The 21,030-nt window shown below is 41.8% G+C and overlaps 1 protein-coding gene across 12 annotated transcripts in view; it reads left to right on the top strand.

Annotated features, from left to right (window-relative positions):
• LOC142419397 (lethal(3)malignant brain tumor-like protein 3) overlaps positions 1-21,030 on the top strand; it is a 52,410-nt gene that overhangs the window by 9,564 nt on the left and 21,816 nt on the right. For 3 of the 12 annotated variants that reach the window (XM_075522344.1, XM_075522342.1, XM_075522343.1), the window contains 10 exons: positions 8,914-9,022; positions 9,566-9,737; positions 11,191-11,248; positions 12,303-12,391; positions 13,667-13,771; positions 14,419-14,554; positions 15,056-15,147; positions 16,128-16,279; positions 17,894-17,970; positions 19,424-19,509. In XM_075522344.1, the coding sequence (XP_075378459.1) occupies positions 8,961-9,022; positions 9,566-9,737; positions 11,191-11,248; positions 12,303-12,391; positions 13,667-13,771; positions 14,419-14,554; positions 15,056-15,147; positions 16,128-16,279; positions 17,894-17,970; positions 19,424-19,509 (1,029 nt within the window). In that variant the 5' untranslated portion in view covers positions 8,914-8,960. Of the gene's footprint in view, positions 1-1,418; positions 1,453-5,577; positions 5,711-8,913; positions 9,023-9,565; positions 9,738-11,190; positions 11,249-12,302; positions 12,463-13,666; positions 13,772-14,418; positions 14,555-15,055; positions 15,148-16,127; positions 16,280-17,893; positions 17,971-19,423; positions 19,510-21,030 lie in introns of those variants that run through there. The other 9 variants (XM_075522351.1, XM_075522350.1, XM_075522349.1 and 6 more) reach the window with 7 other exon arrangements.

Here is a 21,030-nt window from a genome sequence, read left to right as displayed (position 1 = left end):
CTGTCCTGCTTCTGACCCAATTAAGATAATCATAAAGAGCTGCGATGCTTGAATTAGAGTTGCAGGAATGCTCAAATGCCATAAATTATCCTACATCAAATCTGTGGGTTTGCCTTTGGCTGAATTACACTCTCAACCTGTAGGTAGAAGGTCTAGCATATGGAAGGCTTCACATCAGGAGTGGAGTTTGCCTGCCCTAATTTAAGTGCTCAGCAGTTAAAAACCTGCCCTGGCTATGTATCTTAAGGCACTTTCCAATGCTCAAGGAGAGAAAGGATCTGCCAAAGGCAAATCAAGCACATGGTCCTTGGATGATGCCTGCGCTTCCTCTCAGTTAAGAGCTCAGAGTGACCTTGTTGAGCTCAAGCATTCAAATGTCAGAGGGAAGACCCCCACCGTGGGCAGTTTTGCCCCATTCCCACAGGAATGCAGTTAGACCTGTCAGTTGGGCTGTGCTTTTTCGAACTTAACACCAGTGGGTTTGCTCACACTGGAAAAATTAGTAGAGCTGACAGTTCAAGGGAAGGTTGTGAATCTTTTTTTCTTTCTTTTTTTTTTGAAGCAAGCAGTTATGTTCATAGATTGAAAATATTCAGGTTACGTTTAAAGGGCAGGAACGTACAGTTAATTTATGGTCAGTGCTTGGTTAACATCTACCACAAAAATAGTTGAGTAATTGGATATGGGGAGCCCATATAGCAGTATGGCTTTTAGTTGAGCCTTCTAATGGAGCCCATTAGTTTATTTGCTGGGATGTGAAAGCAATACATGGAGCTTAAACATTTTAAGAGCTTTACAGCATTTCTAGCATAGAGCCTTGACATTATAGCAGTATAGAGGGATCTGGCAACAGCTGTTAGATGCTGCTGCTCCCCCCCAAGTTGTACAGACTTGTCACTTGTATATAGTATGTGAGTTTGTGCATACTCCTGTATATTTGTGTTTCTGTCATTTTAAATCCTGGTACTCCTAATATCCGGACCAAAGCTCCTATTGAATCCAGAGACCCCAGGATCTTGCCAGTGATCTGTAATTGGCAAAAATGTCATACAAATCAAGTAACTGCTAAACTTACTGGTTTATCTTTTTGTCCTCAAACTGCACATATGCTTAACGCTCTTAACTTCCTACTCATATTTACTTAAGTGTCATGGGCAAAATGCAAGTTTGATGTTTTTTCCCATCTTTTGAAACTCGTATTGCTCTGAAAACCCTTCGTGAAATGTAAGCGACAGGCCTGTTTATTCTGTGCCTCTTTTTTTGTTTGTTTTGTTTTGTTTTCACACCCTAGTTTTCTTTCTTAAAATTAAATAAAGAGTCCAAAGACTAAGCAGAAAGATGGAACAGAATGTCTCGGAGAGAATCATCAGCATCCCGACAGCAGACTGCGATATATTGAATGCCTTAGACTGGAAAGACGGCATTGGTACCTTGCCTGGTAGCAACATACAAGTAAGAAACCAAGGAACACAGTACATGAGTGGCCACCATGCATTTGGCAGTGCAAAATATTTGCTATATCTTCTGCAGTTTGCAAATAAAAGTTGTGCAGCGAAAACACTTTGTTTTAAACAATGGGGTTGGCATTACCAAGGAAGTGGTGAAATTTTAGTAATGTTTCTGAAAGCCTGGTGATACTCCCTCTCCCCTTCTAATTTCTTGCTCAATTGATTTCTAAAGGCAGGAAGTATTTTAAATAATTGTTTTCTGCTGATAGAAGTTATGGGCCTGATCTTCCTAATTCTCAGTCATGTCCATACGACATACTCAGGCAAGAAATCCCATTAATTTCAGCCCAGCATGAGAAAGACATTTTCTCAGAAAGACAAATTTTCTCAATTTGTAGGGTTGAGTCTTTAGGTTCTTTTCATATCAGTGGTTCTTTTTTGCAGCTTTTGACAGCTGTCTCTGTTTTACATATTCATGATAGTGACGAATACAGCTCTCGTGTAAATCGGAACCAAGATCTGATGGTCACAAACATGGTGTTCTATTTTAGAGGAGGGAGGAGGGTGAGTGTCTGTTGACTGTTTCCCAAATTACCTTCAACTGTTATTTCAGTTCGATTGCACTTCTGATGGCTGAAAATGAATACATAAAATTGCCCTCAAGGCTGCAAGTTCTGAATCTCTGGCGGGGGGAAATCAATTTCAAGTGAAATAAATTGGAGCTGAAGGGACTTGAGAGCTTTGAAAAATCAGATTGTTGGTATCACATCAGGCATTCAGAATCAGGACCCCCACCTTCTGGAGGTGTTGACAGTCTCCCCTTCCTCCCTTCCTCCTTCTCCCTCTGTGCAGAAAAGTCTCCTACATGGGCTGTCAGGCCTCGCTTAGGCTACGAGGAAAATGCTTCTGCCAGAAAACATCGAGAGAACGTGGATGAACGTGCATGCTTGGAGTATTTTGAGATCAGCAGTTTACACTTCCATAAAACTGACATGGAATTGGGCCCACTGACTTCCTAGGAGGTGCTTTGGATGATTATTTTGCAGTGGCCTAACTTTTGCCCTATATTTAATCAAACTCATCATACTTCTGCTTCTTAAAAGAGCTTAACAGTGTATTGCCACAGGTTTTCTGTTAAACAGCAGTAACGTTCCTTTGCAGAAAGAGCTTCACTTTTATCGATTCCTCTTAATAGAAGAGAATCAACAAAGCACCATGTTATTTATTAGACTGAAAGACACCAAATAATATTGTATTGTTTTATATTGGATGATCAAGTATAAGAACACCGAGTGCCATGGTTAGTGAGTGTAGTAGAAATGTTTAGCTGGAACGTGGTAACTAGCTGCACAGGAAGCTACTTCATTCTTAAGATGCCAGGCACTTTCTTTTTCCCCTGCAGAAATGTCAAACACTTAATTTTTTTTGCTTTTGCCGTTTAATCTTTTTCTCCCCTCTCTTCCTGCTGTATTGCAGTTATTGCATGCATGATTAAATATATTTTTCCTTAATTCCCTTAAAAAAATTCTCAGGAAGGACAGATTGTTTCTGGAGGGTTTGTGTAGATTTCATATTAGCAAACGTGCTACATTGAACCCCTTTGTGTAAAGGAAGATGCAGTCCTGATGGTGGCACAGTTATGCATTTCCAGAACTTAGGAATGAGGGATGTTGCCTTGAAGAGTCTCGGGATGAAACTGGAGGTTGCCTCCGTGGATCAGCCAGTCCTCAGCACCAGATCAGAGACTATTAATAAAGATGCTCATTGTTTTCTAACGCAAACTTATGTTTTCTGGGGCCTGGGCTGGGCTTCACCAGTTCGTGTGGCTGCAGGTATGCCATCAAATTATTAACGGAGGAAATAACAGCCTGCTGTCTTCACTGATTTAGGCTGAATCAGAACTGTTAATTTGTATGCAGGAATGTCACTACCCCTGAGACTAATCTAATACAAAATGACATTGGCACCCTTCCCCACCTCCAGCTGCGAGCTCTGCTTCGTGCTCGCTCTGCCACTTAGTGGCACGTAGAGCTCTGGAGGTGCTCCTTCCACTGACCTTCTGCTCCTGATGCTGAGCTATCCTTATCAGCCACAGCCAGGAACCCCTGGGATCTGCACCGTTGTGCTGCTGCTTCTCTTCTGGCATTTGAGGAAAGTGATAGGTTTCTTCTCTAAACTGGATGGTCTCCTGCAGGAAACTTAGTCCACTTAGAATTATCATTGCTTTGAAATGGATTGTTTCTCTTTGTGCTGAAATAAAAATGATGCTCTGTCTCTTCAGGGCTGCAGAGGAAGAAGTGAGCTTTTTAGAAGCAAGTCCAGCATCTTTGAAGCTTTAAGAAATACAGGCTTCAGATAAAGAAGAGGGAAGAGGGGGAAGAACATTTGGGATAAGGCTTTGATAGGGTGCTGGAGGCAGGTTCCGGAGTGCAGGAAGCATGCAGGAGTAGAGGAAGAGCGGTGCTTCTCAATGCAATGAGGAGCCCTGCTTCAGAGATGAAGGAAATGCTTTTAAACTGGGTTTAGCAGGTTTGAGCGAAGAGCGGATGGCTGAGAAAAGATCTCAAACTAATAAAGTGCTATGAATAAAAGCTTTGGAGCAGAGCTTGCAAATGCAACCCACCTTTGACTTGTCTCTTTCATTCTGGAGTTCAGTAGCTCCGTATTGGAGACAGTAAAGAAGATCAAGGAGTGAGTAATCTTTAGAGCTATTTGCTCTTCAGAAAGGTGATTTTAAAAAAAAAATTTTTTTTTTTTTTTTTTGGTGCTCGGTTGCCTTTGCAGATGAGGACTAATAAAAGATGCACATTGACACTATTTGGCACACTTTAATAATTTTATCTGGGCCAAGGAAGTGTTCCTTCATAGCCTAAGAAATGTTTTAAGCTTAAAGGATGAAGAGTCTCTGAAGTCTGGCACATATCGTTCCTTTTCCATAGCTACCCCATGGTGTGAGTGCTTTGCCATGTGTCTAGAGGGGTTTTCTTGTTCTGCATCTGAATTTACTCTTGGCCTGTAGTAGGACAGGCAGCGTGTGTGCAGGGTTGGTAGGCAGGTGCTGTGTTGGATCAGCGGATGGGTGCGCTAGCAGAACCTCCGCAGGAAGGTCACCTACCCCAGCAGCTGATGGAGGGTTTCTTAGGGGTCAAAACTTGGGGGAGCCGGAACTGGGAGTTCAGACACTGTGACTCCTGGCCGTACTGGTACACGTCACCTACCCACCTGCACTGCCTGTGGCTTCTCTTAGGTGTATTTCTAGGTTGTTCGGAAACAGTTGGTTTGGACTTGAGACTCTCCCCTCTGTCTTTGGATCAGGGCCCCACTGTGGCTTTCACTAATAAGTGGTCCTGTGCAAGGACAAGCTTATCAATCGAAGAAAGGCTAGTTACTTCTCAGTGTCTGCTGTTCTTCGATGGTATTGCCTTTGCTTATTCCCACATTCCTCTGCTCCTCTGGGAAGTTATTTCCCACCAGACTGTCAATTGTCATTGAAGAAGGGTTGAGAACCGCTTGGCCTCTTGCAGCTCCAGATGCTCGCGGTGCTTATGCAGTCCCGGCTGTTGCTGTGCTCTGAGGTCTTTAAAGCCCAGCCAGCACCAGCTGGGGACGTACTGGACAAGTTCTCCACTGGAACATGACCTTTCTGTCAAGAGCTGGGTGATTCCTGCTTGCACTGAGTTAGGGAAGTTGCTGTATGGCATAACTGCAATAATGTAATTGTGCTTTTATGGATGAATTTGAACTGTCAGAGCAGAGTTTTGGGTTAAACTGCTTTTCTCAGGGTGTTTATTCTGATGTGTTCATCAGAGGTCTGGGTTTTATAAGGGGAGCACATCCAAAGCAGGTAGAATTAACATTGCTTTCCTTTGTTGACAACAAAATGCATCGTTGGACTTTTTTGGGGGCCCGTTGGTGGCATTTTGAAGAAGAGTTGCATTGGGTGTTTCTCACTTTTATTGTTACTTATTTTTAATGCTTTTTAATGTACATACAGCCATTTCTTTTTGTCCCATACGTAGTTGCTCCTCAGGGAATCTGTATTCCTTCCTGTCACCTTCCTAGCCCTTTTACTACTGCTTATTCGCTTGCTTTCTTCTCTTACCTGCAGTTCCGTTTAAATGAGTTTGGACTGCTAGAAATCATTACTGAAGTAGAAGCAGAAGCCATAAAAAATCTTTCAGCCTCAGCAGTAAATGCCAACCCAACCAGCTTTGCTCCTGCTGCTATCAACGCTTCCGCTGCCTCTAGCACTGATTTGGAAGGTGAGCTTTTTGCTGTGGAAGAGAATATACAGTTTCTGAAAAAGCTTCTAGAAACAGGTCTAACTGAAATGTGTGCTTCAGTAGCGTGGTGCTCCCTGGCGCAGCATGTGGAGTGAGTCACTGTCTTCTTTCGAATATTTTAGGAGTATTTAGAGTGAATGTAATTACTGCGTAGTCATAACAGTACCTGACGCATGCATTGTGCTCGCCTTTGTGGAAGGTAAGTGTGGTTATATAAACGACCTGGGCTGGATTTGTCGATGTAGTCAAACATCCCTCTCACGCTGAGTTTTAACTTACGTCCTAGGATCTCTTTAAGTGGTGATTCTGGGAAGATGGAGCCCCTTCTTTCCAGGGTAGTGGATCAGCAATGACATCAACGTTTCTCCTTAACACCGGTGATTTACTTGTCATGACAGCAATTAAGTCTGCATCTGTATTTAAACTAAACTGCCTGGTTTGGGACTTTGAGACCAGAATGATCTGGTCATATATACCTTATTAAATACTCTTTGCCTCCAAAACAGATAGGTTGCACCCACTGGGCACCATCTCAGCTCCATGCTAACTCCTGAACCATGCTTCAGAATTACTTGGGATGGTACTGGGTGCCCTAGGCCAGAAGTGGCCCGGCGCTGTGCTAAGGATGCATGTGGCTGAGTTGCAGGACCTGGCACTGTTTGATTTACTCGTATAGCTGTGCCTTAGCTGACTTCTCTCGGGGGTGACGGGAGCTTCCAGCGTGATTCCTTTCTCTGGTTGCATGCATTACGCAGCGTGGAACATGAATGGATGGCACAGTGCTGTGCTAACCTGGCATTCCTGGCTCAGGGTGAATCCCCAGTAGTGTCAGTTACCTTTGCAAGAACATCCTTGAGAGTTTCCTCTAACCAGGCTCATGCCAAGAAATACACTATAAGCCATAAGAGTTTTGACGTTTCCAAGGCTACTGTAATTGAAATTAGGGAAAAACTGAGTTTTAACAGGATAATACAAGCATGTTACTGGACATGCACATCAATGTAACGGACAAGAAATATCTCAGTTCTTTGCAGACCTGTTCTTACTCTGTTTATCCAGAAACCAGTAGCTCAAAACAGAATATTTGTATGTTAACCTCTGAGCTCTTTCATTCCAGACCACTCGGTTGCTTAGGTTGGCCAGCCTCGCTTACTTTGGTAAATCACTAGTTTCCTGTGATTAAATTACTCACTGTTTCAGCAGAGCTCCCTTGCAGATGTGCCTGAGTGTCTTCCAGAGAGTCCTAATGGAGACCAGTCCTAGCTAGTCAGTGAGTGATGATTAAGAGCTCCCATCCCAAGAGTATCATTAGCCATCCAGCATAAGGTCATATTTTAAAGATGCTCTTGGTTAAACGTGACAGCATGTGGTTATGGCATAGGGAGCCCTTGATAGGTTTGCCTGACGCCTTGTATCGACACAGATCTTCTTCTAAGGTGGTGGCAGGAGACTTGAGAATTAGCTTGGGACACAGAGGCACTACAGGACAGCAGCTGGAGCCTGTTCAGTGCCTCATTGTCTTCGACATCACCAGTGCATCCTGATGCAGTAATTGAAGGGGCGTTAACTCTGTACAAGGTCTGCGTTAGCAACGCTGGATCCCTACATCACTGAAATCGTATACCCCCATGGAGGGAATTTCCTCTTTGGGAAGAGAACAATCTCTCCTCTTGTTGCCTGCCTGGACAAGTGTCTGCCAGTTGGCTTTCCCCAGGATTTTGATGGAACTATTTCTGGTTTTGGGTAGGAAGGCTTTGTACCTGTCTTCCCTGCTGGCTTTTCTCATCTCAGATTTCATTGTAAGCTCTGCAGATTCACTTACACTTACAGGCATTCGCTTACTCTCCCGCTGATTGTGGGTTGTTCTCCTCGTCTGCAAGAGCTGAGGAGATGTCAATCCGTCACGCAAAGAACCAACTCTTACATGGACAGCTCAGCCCTAAGAATTTTTCACACCCTTTTAGTCCAAGTGTATTTCATAGATCAGTGTGACTTCTAATTGAGCAGATCCCTTCAAGCGCTCTTGGTTCTTGCAAGTTTTCCCTCTTTTGTCTTTTCCCTGCCTGCAATCATTGGTCCCCAACGGTACAGGGAGAGGCTTTAAGTTGTGATACAAGCAGGCATGCATGCACTCTGTGTGCAGGCCGTCTATCTGCCCAATTCCAGCCAGCACCATCTGACGTCCATAACTGGGCTATAGGGAGCAATCAATGTAAATGAAAAATGTCAGTCGTCTTAGCAGAATGAGTACAATTACTGGTAAGGAGACTATGAAAATGGCTTTAAACAAAAAATAAAGTGACTCATATCTCAGCGTTCTGGATTGTGTGATGTGGTGTGGTTTTGTTTTTTTTTTTTTTCTTTTAAAGTGTTTAATGGTGCATTAAAAAATGGATTGATTGAACCAGCACACACAAACGGTGCCACTAAATGCAGAATAGGAATGACGTATACGTAGGAGCCCCTGTTCACAATTTGCACGTCAGGTTACTTGAGCAAAGTATGCATCAGGATAGTGCAGATGCCTGGTAATGGGTATCACTGTAGTTGTATTTTGTTAAAATATTAAAGATAAATTAATTTGCATTAGGAAGAACTCAAATCACAGGAGAAAGTAAACATAAATGCTATATTGGAGTTATTCCTTACATTTTCATGCTTTCATTCAGATGAAATGTTGATATATATCCCTTGCTAGATATAGAAATAATTGTTTCTATTCTCCCATCAATAATGTGCTATTTCTAGAGGCTGCCTATGAAGGGTTTTCATGTGTACAAAGTATATTTAAAGGCTGAAGTTTTTAAACCTAACCAACTGTATTAAAAGTATCCAAACAAGATGGACTTGTTTGACATTTGTCTTTCAAGTTAGAGGGTTACTAGGAATAAAGAAATATAAAATGATTTGTAACTGTGTCCTGGTTATAGCCTTGAGATTATATCCTCCCTTATCACTTTTACAGGGGGCAGGGTTTCTCCAAAATTATTACAGATAAAAGGGGGTTTTCTTTAATGAGATGGTACACTCTTTCTATGTGCCAGCACACAGATAATAATTACTTCCCTCACAATGGGATACTGAGGGTCACTTAAGGAAAGTTTGTAAAGGACTTTGACAAAACTAATTGCATGAAAGGTGTTTTAACACTTTAATAGTTGTCTTTTTCTTTGCTTCTGCAGTGCCCAGAGAAGACGTGCCCTGCTCCCATTTCCAAACCTGTGAGCAAATGGATTGCTTTGAGAATGGAAAGTTCTGTACTCAGATGGGCTCCCAGCAGCACAGGGACAGGTAAAGAAACCCCATATTCTTCCTGTTCTGTGTTTAAAAATGTTTAAAGAGAACATTGTGTTAGAGAAAAGTGTTGCTGTGAGTAGAATGAAATCCTCAGAGCAAGCGTTACCGTGGCACGGCTGAAGCAGAGCCACCTGCGCAGCTCTGCCGATGACCTTCCTGGAGGCTCCCATGCCCGACAGAGGAAAGCTCCTCTCTAGAGCTCGGTCCTCATTTCTCTTCCCAGCCTGCGGAAATGCTGGTTGTGTGCTTGATGCCTCAGTTCCCCATCCTACAGATAAGCATGATGTCTTAACTTCCTATAGAGTTGTAAAAAGGCAAAATTAAAGACCCTCTTGAGCTGCGCTGGTGGTGACAGCAGTGCCGGTACTTTGGATTTTAAAAGATATCTATCTGGCAGATCCTGCAAACATGATTCACTTCTTTAGGTTGTCAGCCCAGGCATTCTCATTCTTCCAAAGAGGTACAGAGACACTGGGAATGCTGCAGGAGTATTCTTGCACTTTTAATTTTATTTTGTTTTCAATTTTGGATATTTAGTGATACCAGAGACGTTCCAGATGATTGCAGAAACAGGGGAAGTAGTAGAAATCTTAATACCAGCAGTGGCTGTCAGGTGAATGAGGCTGACAGACCTGTCAAACGTCTCAGAAGGAAGAGAAGGCTGCTTCTGGAGTCTGAGGATGACGAGGAAAATGCAGATGAGGATGAGGTAAATGAGGCTGCATGTATTTTCATTAAAGAAAGGGAACTGTGAAGAGCAGGGACCATTCTGTGTCTCAGATTTCACTGTGCAATGCAAACTGAGCAGAGGGAGGTTGTTTTGTACCCATGAGAATGGTCTGGGTCTGATCCTGATTTACATCAGTAATGAGAATATCTGTTCTGAAGTCTGAGGAGTTGTAAGGGTGAATAGCTCATGTGAAGTCGAAGTCAAGATTTCAGACTATGTCTTCATAGGTGTAGTTATAGCCCTGTGCACCAAGTGTATTGCACAGTAATAAAAACACATGCCTCCAAAAATAATTTATCTAACTACAGTCAAGTACTGTTCTGTGATAGTGAAGATCAGTGTCAAACCGCAGAGTTTTATTGCTTTTTATTAGGTACTTGCATGTACACTCACTACACTACTAGAGACCTGTATTAATGGTGGATGAATAGAAGTACCTGAGTCCTGACCTGATCTTTTCTTAACTTTCATTAAGCATCTTACTCCCTTTAGGGGCCCTTCTTTGTGCAAGCCTGCACTCTGCTACCGTGTGTGTAGCATCTCAGGCCTGAACCATTTTCTTTTTATTCACGTATTGCACGTGCTTTCGTAATGCAGAGACACTGGGGTAGGTGTTCATTGGTAATGCAAGCTGCAACTTCTGATGTCATGAACAGTTTAACTCATCTTGTTGCTCAGCTTTTCTCTGTGATGTGTATAAGATGTTTTTAAGTACATGTGTTTTCAGAAGTACTTGCATTCTGTCTCTTCCCCCTTCTCCTCACTTGAAACTGCCCCCCTGTCTCTTCTGGGGCATGTTTGGCAGGCAGCTTTGCATTTCAGATTTGCCCTTTTTGGTTGCTTTGAGAAATGACAACCCTGGGTGAATTAACATGAGTTTGAAAACCACATAGAAGAAATGTGAGTGGCAGTCTGGCTCCAAGTGTGTCACAGGGAGACCACATTTTCTGGGGTGTTCATCTATGACAGTAGTTGCTTGAAGCTTCTGCTTCCTTCAGGGCTTCATAAATTTTTTTTTTCTGTATCCATTCCCTGGTATAGATGGACATAAGAACCTCTGAAAGGAAAAGGAAAGTGGAGCATTACCATAAGGTTGCTTATGTGAGCAGTAAATCCTGCACTGCAGAAGGCAAACCCTCTGTATTGTAATGGAGATTTTGGGCCCGTGTTGCTCTTCAGTAGCCATATTTAAATGAACTTTAGTAGCATATATTAAAATAATTTGTAAAGCACTTTGGGATACTGCAGGATCAAAGTTATATACATAACATACCCTACTAATGTTCTTGCAGGGTTATTCAGAAGACAATAATGCTAGCTAATAGTCCTGTTAGTTACATGTTACATCCTTATTGTACCTGCATTGTGAGATGATCAAAGAGGGAGGAAAAAACAGTATTGCTAAACTTTTTTTTAACATATCTGTGTCTAGGAGAAGAATAAATCAAATAATATGAAAAGCCGCAGAAACACTAAACCAATAAAACAAGGTGAGCTAAGCTCATAGTCTCTTTTCTTTAATGTTTATAGATTTTTTTACTAGCTATTATAAAATGAGTAATAGTAAACAGAAGAGGAAAGGACAGTAGAGCTCATTTCACATTCCGAATAGCTTATTAGGTACATAACCCTCTTACTACAGTCAGTCTTCTGAAATGTATTAGCAAGAATATGCTAGACTTGCCTGCGTGGTGGGCACAGTGTAGAGGATCTAGAAGGAGACAGCCTGATCCAAAGCTCCCTGAAGCCAGTAAGAATACTTTTTCCATTGACTTTGGAGAGCTTCGTAGCCACAGACTACAAATGCTAAACAGAAAATAAGTTGTAAACAACATGTGATTGATTATAGACTTTGGGTTAAATTTATTATATACCTTAAAGGAGTTGGCATATGTAAACTGGGGGGAGATTTTTAATATGCATTTAAAACGTATTTTTCTGTGTGTATGACCATGGTCCTACTAGAATGAATCCAAGCACCTGCCCAAGTTGTTGTTTTCATCGTCTGTGTACTGGTAGCTGCCTGTCTAGCAGATGCATTGTGGTATTAGCAGGTTATAAATATATGTGTATATATACTAAAAAAATCTTGTGAACTAAACAAAAATTCACTTGGTTTTTCATTTGTTTTGTTTTAGGTGTATTTCAGCTGCAATTATATGCCTCTCTGTGCTGTCTTTTAGTTTATATCTAACCCCTTATTCCTCTGTGAAATATCAGGAGAAGGAATTATTTTCCACAATTTTAAGTTGTTATATCTTGTCCAGACTTTACAGTGGCAACTTTCCATGGGCAGCTTGCCAGCAATCCGGGTGCCACAATTCATTTGACCTGTGATATAATACATTTTTTTAAAATGAGAAATGAGCACGGTTTTCCTACTGCTGGAATTCATACCTTTCCTCAAAAGTTGGGTAACACTGCCTCCTTTGGGGTACAACAGCAAAACAGCGTTGGCGTGTACATGGGAGGAGAAAAAGAGAGGGCAGAGCGGGAGGCATCCGAGAGAAACATTGATTTTTCTCTTTGTTTTTGATTGCTTAGTTGTTCCTGGAAAGAAGAAGGTATGGAACTGGGTTTCCTACTTAGAAGAGGAACGGATGCCAGCTGCTCCCCTAAAACTGTTCAGAGAGGTTGGCAGCTTTTTCAGCTCTCTTGTTATGTTTTTCTCAGGCAACATCACAGAATTACTAACTCCGGGGAGGTAGGATTGGAGACTACCCTTAAGCCAGCAGTTACGTTTTTGAGTTGTTTCGGTGCAAGCAGGCAGTAAAACCCCCACGTGTTTGTTTCCAGCCCTCAAGCACTGTGGAAACAAGCATCTGCCCTGTGAGTCTCATCCCAAACCAGGGTGTAAAAAATGCTGGTTGAAATCTCACTCGGAAATAAACAATGACTGTTTCGATCTGCTTTGGGTAGCTCTGGATAAATGGGCTGTTAGGCAATCTCCGAGTAATGTTGGAGGGGGACAGCTTAATGTCTTTCATATGTCCTGTGCTTTGTCTGTGGTTGTACAACACCCCTTCCATCCTTCCCCTGTAGAAAACTGCAAGTCAGTTAGCTCTGTGAGTGTCGTAGATGGTCTCAATGAGAAGTGACTGTTACGAGAGAGGGTGGAAGTTGTGTTCCTTCATAGTCTGATGCATTGAAGGTGGAAGAGGATGAGTTTAGCCTCGGTGAAGCTGCGTCTGCACTCCAGTGCGCCAGCCCACATTAAAAGTTCAGCTCCCAGTGAGCTCTTAAAAGACAAGGGCTGTTGGCACCTTGCAGAGTGAGATGAGAAGGAAGGTCAGGTAACTGCAGTGGATGCAGTAAGCCATTTGCAATTCCAGTTCAGATTTCTTTTAAGCCTTTACTATACTTCAAATATGTAATTTGGATTAAGACTGCAAATAAATGAAAAACACAAATGTTTTCTGGAGTGACTGTGTAAACGAGCTCCAGATCAAACATGCCTTGTCCCTTTTACCATTTGAAGATGAGGAGTTACCTTTTGGGAAAGTCTGGACTGCTGACCTCGTGCTGACACAGGCAAAGTGATTTTAGCTTTCCTGGCTCTTTGTTTCTGCCAGCCCTCCTACACTGGGCTATGAAGGGGATTCTTTTGTGTTTGAACAGAGCTCATTTCTGCATCTGCTGAAAGATTTGTTCATAGCTAATTGCAACAGGCTTGTGGTTCAGTGTTTTTGAGAGATTAATTAGAATAACAAGTAAATCTGAAATATGGTGATCATGCCATTATTGATCTCTGTGCCTGCGCCTGTGTATTAAAGCAGCGATCATTTAGTGGTAGAATTTTCTTCTCTGAGTTGAAAATTTGAAGCCTTAAGTATATCTGATGACTGCTCTGCAATAGATTTTGTCTTTAGGAATTAAAAACAAATGTTTCCTTCTTCCCCCTCTCACAGTATCAATCATTCCCACAAGGCCGAAATGGATTTAAAATTGGAATGAAATTGGAAGGGCTGGATCCTGAACACCCCTCTCGATTTTGTGTTCTCACAGTGGCTGAGGTAGTTGCTCTTCCTATCTTTGATTCCAAAAGTCCCATGTACATTCAGGATTTTTTTTCAATAAAAAGTAGACACATAAGAATAATAGTACTTTAATTAATTAATGCTTAGGAGGAGTTCAAGGTGACACTGAAGGAATAGTGTTATGTGGTTAAGGATCTATGCCTGAAACTCTACTGTCAGATTTTTGCAATTATACCTCAGAATAGTAAACCTATTAATTGCATGCAATGAACAAATATGAAAAAGAACAGTGCAATTAGGCCCTAAGACTTAGTAAATGTAAGCAAGTTAAAATGGTTTTATGCTTCTTCAGTTATGTGAAATCTGTGTTGATCTGGTATAGACATAAAAGTTCTTGGGCTGCATTTTTACTCCAGATATGCCGCACAGTAATATGTGCATGAGTATGGAATAGGAGGCCAGTGAAATTATGCTGACCAATTTTATTTTCAACTGTTTGAAGTGAGGAAAGAGGAGCATGGGAGCTGGGAGATGAGGAAAAATAAAACTAGACTTTTGAGAAATAAATGAGATCTTACATTTACTTTTATCTATAAATCCAAATATGGAAGGAGTGTTTGATTAGTGTTTTTCTTTAACTTCTTTATGACCCTTTATGATAATCAGAGCTCCCCTCATTATAGGTTCAAGGGTACAGAATGCGATTACACTTTGATGGTTATCCAGAGTGCTATGACTTCTGGGTTAATGCTGATTCCTCAGACATCCATCCTGTTGGCTGGTGTGAAAAAACAAGTCATAAGCTGCTCCCTCCTAAAGGTATGAAAAAAAAATAGAATGGTGTACAAGAAACCATAAATTCTACTAAGAACTAGTTGTCCTGGCTCTGCATGTTTCATTTTTAGTATGATTTCATTGTGGAACTCGACCTGAGTGGCTGAAAGGGAAGATGTGTAACTAAGATAGTGAATCACAAAAGAACAAAACAGCTTCCTTTTGATATTCCCAAAGATTGACATTGTTAGTCAAATTAGAAACTCTTTATTGGATGAACATGTAAAGCAAGGAGTCTCTTTGGGGTTCAGAACTTGCTTCTTTCCTGCATTCAATTTCCTAGAAACATTTGAAGGTTGAGATTAATGATTGGACATTATACTGAAAAGGAGAGAGATGTTTTAGCTGAAATGCATAACCCCTGAAGATTGTAGAAGGGCAGTTATCATGCAAAGTTCATATTCTTCCCAGGTAATTTCCATTTCTAAAAAAACAATATGAATGTAACGGGGCTGCGTAAAACAATCTCTCTATCTCTCTTTCTAGGTTTCAAGGAGGGAGAATTTAATTGGACTTCCTATTTGAAGAATAGCAAAGCTCAAGCAGCTCCAAAGAGCCTTTTTAAGACCCTCAGCACTGTAAGTGGTGATATTGAATACAAGATGATTCAAATAGGTCTGATGCTAAGTGAGTTTTGACCAGAATATTTACGTGGTTTTAATATGCTCATGTCACAGGTACAACCATGGTACAATCAGATGCAAGCTATTTCCTGCTGTGATTTATTTTTAAGATGGGAAACTAGTACAATTTTTCTTCCTTACCCCAGTCACTGACTTTCCAGAGAGAGAATTTGTATTTCCCTTCCTCCTTAATACTGGAGGAAAAGATTTACTCTACCATTTATTAAATATATTACAATGGTCTGTTTTGCTGTGTCCCTGCAGTCAAGATATTTGTGTCACTTTCCTCTAATTTAATCATTTCCAAAATAATTTCTGGTTTCCAGCAGCATACTCATGTGTGCCATGGGATTCATTATGAGGCTATGGATCTTGAGCATTTTTCATCCTTCACCCACTGTTGCCTTCTTTTTGGTTGTTAGCCTCAGTTCTGTATAACACTCACTCCCATTTGTGTCACTCAGATGACACAAAGTCCACGGTCTGGCGGATTTGACACTGCAGATGGACAGAGCACTAACTACATTCAGTAGGATCAGGGCCTAACTGTGCAGCTCTGCTCTGCTTCTGAGCCACCTGTTTTCCTTGAAGACTCTCTAACTTTTCCACTAATAAGACAGGACCTACAATGCTCACCCTTATCCTCTGCCAATACTCATCACTGCAAGGCATGTGCATCTTAGCCTTTGAATCTGTAGTGTTGTGTGCCTGGAGATTCTGTTATTCAAGCTACATCATCTCTTTTTTAGAAATAGTAACAATCATTGCCAGAACACATGGGAATCTTGACTGTAGACCTCTTCCTAGTAACTATAGTGCATTTTGGTCTGTGGGTTTCGGGGTTACAACCTGCAACAAATGAGTTTATAAGGGTAATTTAAATGGCCTGACCTAGAATGTGGCTAATTTCCCTTTCCTGACATCCTGTTCCTCAGCCTGTCACACCCTCTGGTTTTCGTCTGGGAATGAAACTAGAGGCAGTGGACAAGAAGAATCCATCGCTGATGTGTGTCGCAACCATCACGGACATGGTGGATAACCGCCTGCTAATTCATTTCGATAACTGGGATGAGAGTTACGACTACTGGTAAAGAGATTCTATTTCTAATATATATCTGCAAGTAGACTGTGGTTTATTTCACTCTTCCACTAAGGATAATATCTAATATTTTAAATGTAGTCACTAAAGTTGGGATCTTAAATCAGTTTTCAATCATCTGAGTAATTACTTTGGGTTTTTACAAAGTGCCAGTTGCCCAGTAGCTTCTCCTGCTGAGTGCTCGTCAGTTGTCTCAGTGCAAAACCAGTGGGGTTAGCTTGTGAAGCATTCGAGGTAAAAAACATTTGAGGTGATGCAGCTGGCTGATTTGGGTCGAGTCAGGGAATGTTCATGTTATCCGTTCCTCTGGCAGAGCTAAAGGAAGAGTAAGCTCTGCTAGTGACACCACCTGGAATGAGTAACAACCTCTCTTCCAGGACTAGTAGTGGGTGTTGGCATGTCTCTCTGCAAACTTAAATTTGGAAGCAGGCAGTACTGAAGTCAGTAAAAATCTTCTCCATTTGCTTCAGCGGAGTTTGGCTAAGGCCCTTTGAAAATAAAAATGATTGCCAACATTTAGGCTTTTAAGTCCTGACCTGCGCTATAGTTGTTCTGCATCTGAGAATCTTGATCCCCTGCCCTCATGCTGGGGCCAGGTGGAATATTAGTCAAGGAAACGTTTTCCCTTTTTGGTCCGTGTTTTCCAACCTACATGAATGGAGCATCTTTCTTTGAACTTGTCTGTGAAAGCAATGCAAGGCACATGCTTATCAAATTAATGCTGATTCGATCAGTATTCTGTGTTCTCTCCCTTATCTCCTTTTGTTTGGTTTTTTTTCAGAATAGGCACCTGTTTGGTGGCAAGTTGGTCTTTTCCTTCTTTGCCATAAATACGTCATGCAGAACTTTCTAACACTGGTGTTTCCATTTGCAGGACTTTAGATCTTGTTCCTTTACCATTTTAGCCTGTGAAGCTTTGTTTCCACACCATGTTTTGTTTGGAATTTGAAAATTTTTATGGGAAACACAGGCAAACAAAGCTTCAAAGTACAGGTTGGCTGAAAACACACAGGTTTTTTCCTAGATCTGAAAGACTACTTTGGTCCCTTCCTCAGAGCAGATGTGACAAAAGGGGCTGTCTCAAATAGGCCTGTTGCCTCCTGCAGGGACTCAGGAGTTCTAAACATGCAATAGAATTGGGAACCAGGCAAACTACCACTAATTTTCAGCTAGAATTGATGGATAACGTGCAATTCTTGGCAAAGACCTTAAAAGTAATTTCCTCTTCTTCCACAGTAATGGTGTTTCAGTTGGAGATGAGGGTTTGTTTTTTGTTTCTCCGCTTCCTTTGCATTTTAGCTTGGATGATCTATGTCCGAGCTGAACTGTGGTTGGTATGGTCCGTGGAGGGGGCTTTTTGTTTTTGTTTTTTTTAAAGCACCAGACATTCTTCTTTGTATTTCCCTATCCTTTGGGGCGGCTTGAGCACCTTGAAAACTTGGCGTTATAAATTCTAACGAGGTAATGCTTGTCTTCTACACCATGATCACACCCACTGAAGGCATCTGCTAACCCAGCAAAGGCGTATCAGACAGCATTTGAAATTCTGCTTTTCTTTTTGCTTTAAAATTGACTGGTGCCAACTTTCCCTCTTTGATTCAGGTGTGAAGCTAGCAGCCCATATATTCGTCCTGTTGGGTACTGCCAAGAAACTGGAACCCCACTGACAACACCACCTGGTATGTTGAAAGTGAGACTTATTTCCTGCCTCAGTCAAAAAACCTGCAAGCTTTATCTTCCACATAATTACGTATTTGCAGGCTACAGGTTCCATTCAGTACTCTCTTCTCTACTGCTTGAACAATATTGTTGTTCCTACTTTTTGCCACCGCATTTTATTTTGTTTCATAGCTCTTTCAGAAAATGGAATGGGGTTTGGTAATCTGTAATTGCATTTGATTTCAGAAGGGAAAGAACTTTGAAGTTCTTGCAGCATTTCCTTTAAGGTGAGCTGGAAGAAAGAGGAATCAGTATCATGATTTCATAGATGATAAGATGGAATTTCTGGAAAGGAAGGAGTAACTGAAGCCACATCTCTTCCTGCCACACTGGAATTCAGTAAATGAAGAGAGTGTTGGCAAATGAAAAAGGACAGAACCTACAGGAAAATCAATGTTGTTTTCAGGCCTTGGAAGTGCTCATTCACCTTAAAAATAAGAAAAATTTTAAAAAGATGTCTGCTGTTTGCTAGATTGACGGCCCTGGAGCAAGAATTTCTGTAATTACTGCGTATCAAGTTTAGTAGAGTGGGTGGCACTACAAGATCCCTCTGCATTGGAGGAATTAGTCTCTGTGCCTTTGCTGCAGATGCAAAAGGGGTTGTAAACGCTTACTCTTCAGCAACACACTGCATCTATTCCTGCTCCTGGGACATGCAACAAGGCTGTGGTGTGCAGCTCCCCTACTCATATCACAATTGCCTGTGTCCCCAGCAGAATCCGCAGTCAATTCTGATTTCTCTGCTGAGAGATTTACGTGCAGCAATTTGCAGACTGTCCTATGGGTTTAGTCATTGCACCCTCCTGCCAAAAGGAAACAATACTGAGGCTAAAAAATACTGAAATAGGAAGGGAAAAAAAGTAGAGCAGTTTCTTAAATGTAGCTGCCAGGGGGAGACATCCCATTGTTGTAAGTGTAGCACACCCATGTAGGTGTCTGAGATTATGGTAACAGTGATGGAGCCTTTTATCTCCAGACTGCTGGTTTTACTCAGCTGTGGGTGAGTAGGTAGCAGGAGACGAGAAGTTTCTACAAGCTTGCAGGCACTCACACATAGAATAGTTAATAAAATAGGAAATTAATTTAGTGATGCCATTGCACATCACAGAATCCTCTGACTAGCCCTTAATTGGCAGCTTTCTCTAGAGAATAAGCATTGATTAAGTTGTACAGAAATGAACTCTTCAGGTTTTTCAGGTCAGGGTTAAAGGTCTGTGTAGAAGCTAGGGAAACGTGCAGCGCTGCTGTGTGTGCTGTAAGTGGTGTGTATGAATAAACAGACCACTTTCCAGTGCCATCCATTGTAAGAGCTAAAGTAACGTAATAGCCATGTGTTACATAGCTGCTTTTCTGTTGTTTGTAACAATAAATGTGGGTTTTTCTTACTTAAATGTTAATTTTCTGTTTTTTCAGGGTACAAGGATTCCAAAGCCTTCTCATGGGAGAAATACTTGGAAGAGACTAATTCCCAGGCAGCCCCAGCAAGAGCATTCAAACTGGTTGGTGGATCTCTTAATTGTCCTAGATCAGGAGGGTAGGGGAAACTGCTGTTATCTGCTCTTTCTTGCTAGATGCTTTATTTGATGGTGGTTCACCATAAGTCTGTGCCAAGAGGGTGAAACTCGTTTTTTTACTTTGAGTTTAAGATCATCTCTCACTGCTGCTAAAACTAAACACGCAGCAGACTACAAGATTTTTTTTAAAAAAATGACATGAAAAGCTGTCTTGGAAAGGATTTTTGACTAAACGTGTTCACTTCCTCCATTAGCAGATTTAGGGGAAGAGCCTTCAGTCCACAGAGATAATTGTAGCTTTCAGAGGAATGTGTGAAGGGCAGTACCTTGTCTCAGAGAGGTCATGGAGGAGAGAAAGAGCTGGTCTTCTGCTCGAGGTCTCCCTGCATGGGCAAGGGGGATCTCCCAGTTGACATCTGAGCAGGACTGATGCTGGCTGAACAGACTTTCCAGACTCTCCCATCATGGGGGTCAGAAGTAGACATCACTGGCCTGCAACTGGTGACTTTTGGTGGGGAAGGGAGGAAGGGGTGGGGTGTGTCTGTGTGAGGGGGAATGAGAAGTGTGCAGTTCCTCCATCAGGTGTCCTCTCTGCATGAAGTTTTAAAAACTTCTCTAAAATATTTTCACCTTGCAGTTGTGCAGATCCTTCTTCCCCTGGTTGGTTAGGCTGGAATTAAGGTAGAGTGAGAAGTTCCTATCAAGGACTTACATGTTCTAATATAGATCTTAGTTCTTCTAGGGAGGAGCCAGCTGTGCCCTCCACAGAAATAAGCATACTAACAGATGACAGAGCATCTCTGCCAAACTCCTAGACGGAGTAAGATCATCCTGTAGACTAAATCTGAAGATGGTTCTCTCAACCTTGGGAGCATGAGCTTTTGTTTCTTACATTGCAGTTCAGTGCATTTATCTGGAAGCTCACTGTGAGCAGAAACAAAACAAAAGCCTTTAAAATAACTTCATAAAAATCCCCCCATACTTCAAAGTTGATTTTTTTTTTCTTAGCAGCTTCTTCCGCACTGCTGGCTCACCTTGCTGAACTTTGCAATATGTTTAAAAACTTTTCCGTGTCATTGTGACATTTGTCTTGATGCCTTTCGATGAAGTTAGCATTGCAGGTTAATACCTGCTGCCCTCCTGTATATTTTGTTGGTAAGCTCTTTGGGACTGAGGAGGAAAAGCAATCAGGAAGGCCTCAGATAAGGAAGGTAAAAATCCAGCCAGACAAGTTTGATAATTGCTAGATTTCAGCAGGTGTCCATTTGAAGTTGTTGTAGGTTGCAAGGTGGGTGTCAGGGAATAGGAAGAGGCTGGGTTTGCCTCTTTACAGAACTGTAAGGCCACAGCTGGAGTTATCTGCAGCACAGCTGAACTCCAAAACATCCCTTGGATTAAGGTTTTCCAGAGTTGGGCGGACAGCATCTTCGATCATGCAGCACAGCATGTGAAAAACCTCGGAGCCAGTGTGCGGGGTAATGAGTGAAGCTTGTCAGTAGGACACAT

This window comes from Mycteria americana, chromosome 21, assembly GCF_035582795.1.
Source record: "Mycteria americana isolate JAX WOST 10 ecotype Jacksonville Zoo and Gardens chromosome 21, USCA_MyAme_1.0, whole genome shotgun sequence".
Lineage (NCBI taxonomy): Eukaryota > Metazoa > Chordata > Aves > Ciconiiformes > Ciconiidae > Mycteria > Mycteria americana.
This window is presented reverse-complemented; position numbering and strand designations above follow the sequence as displayed.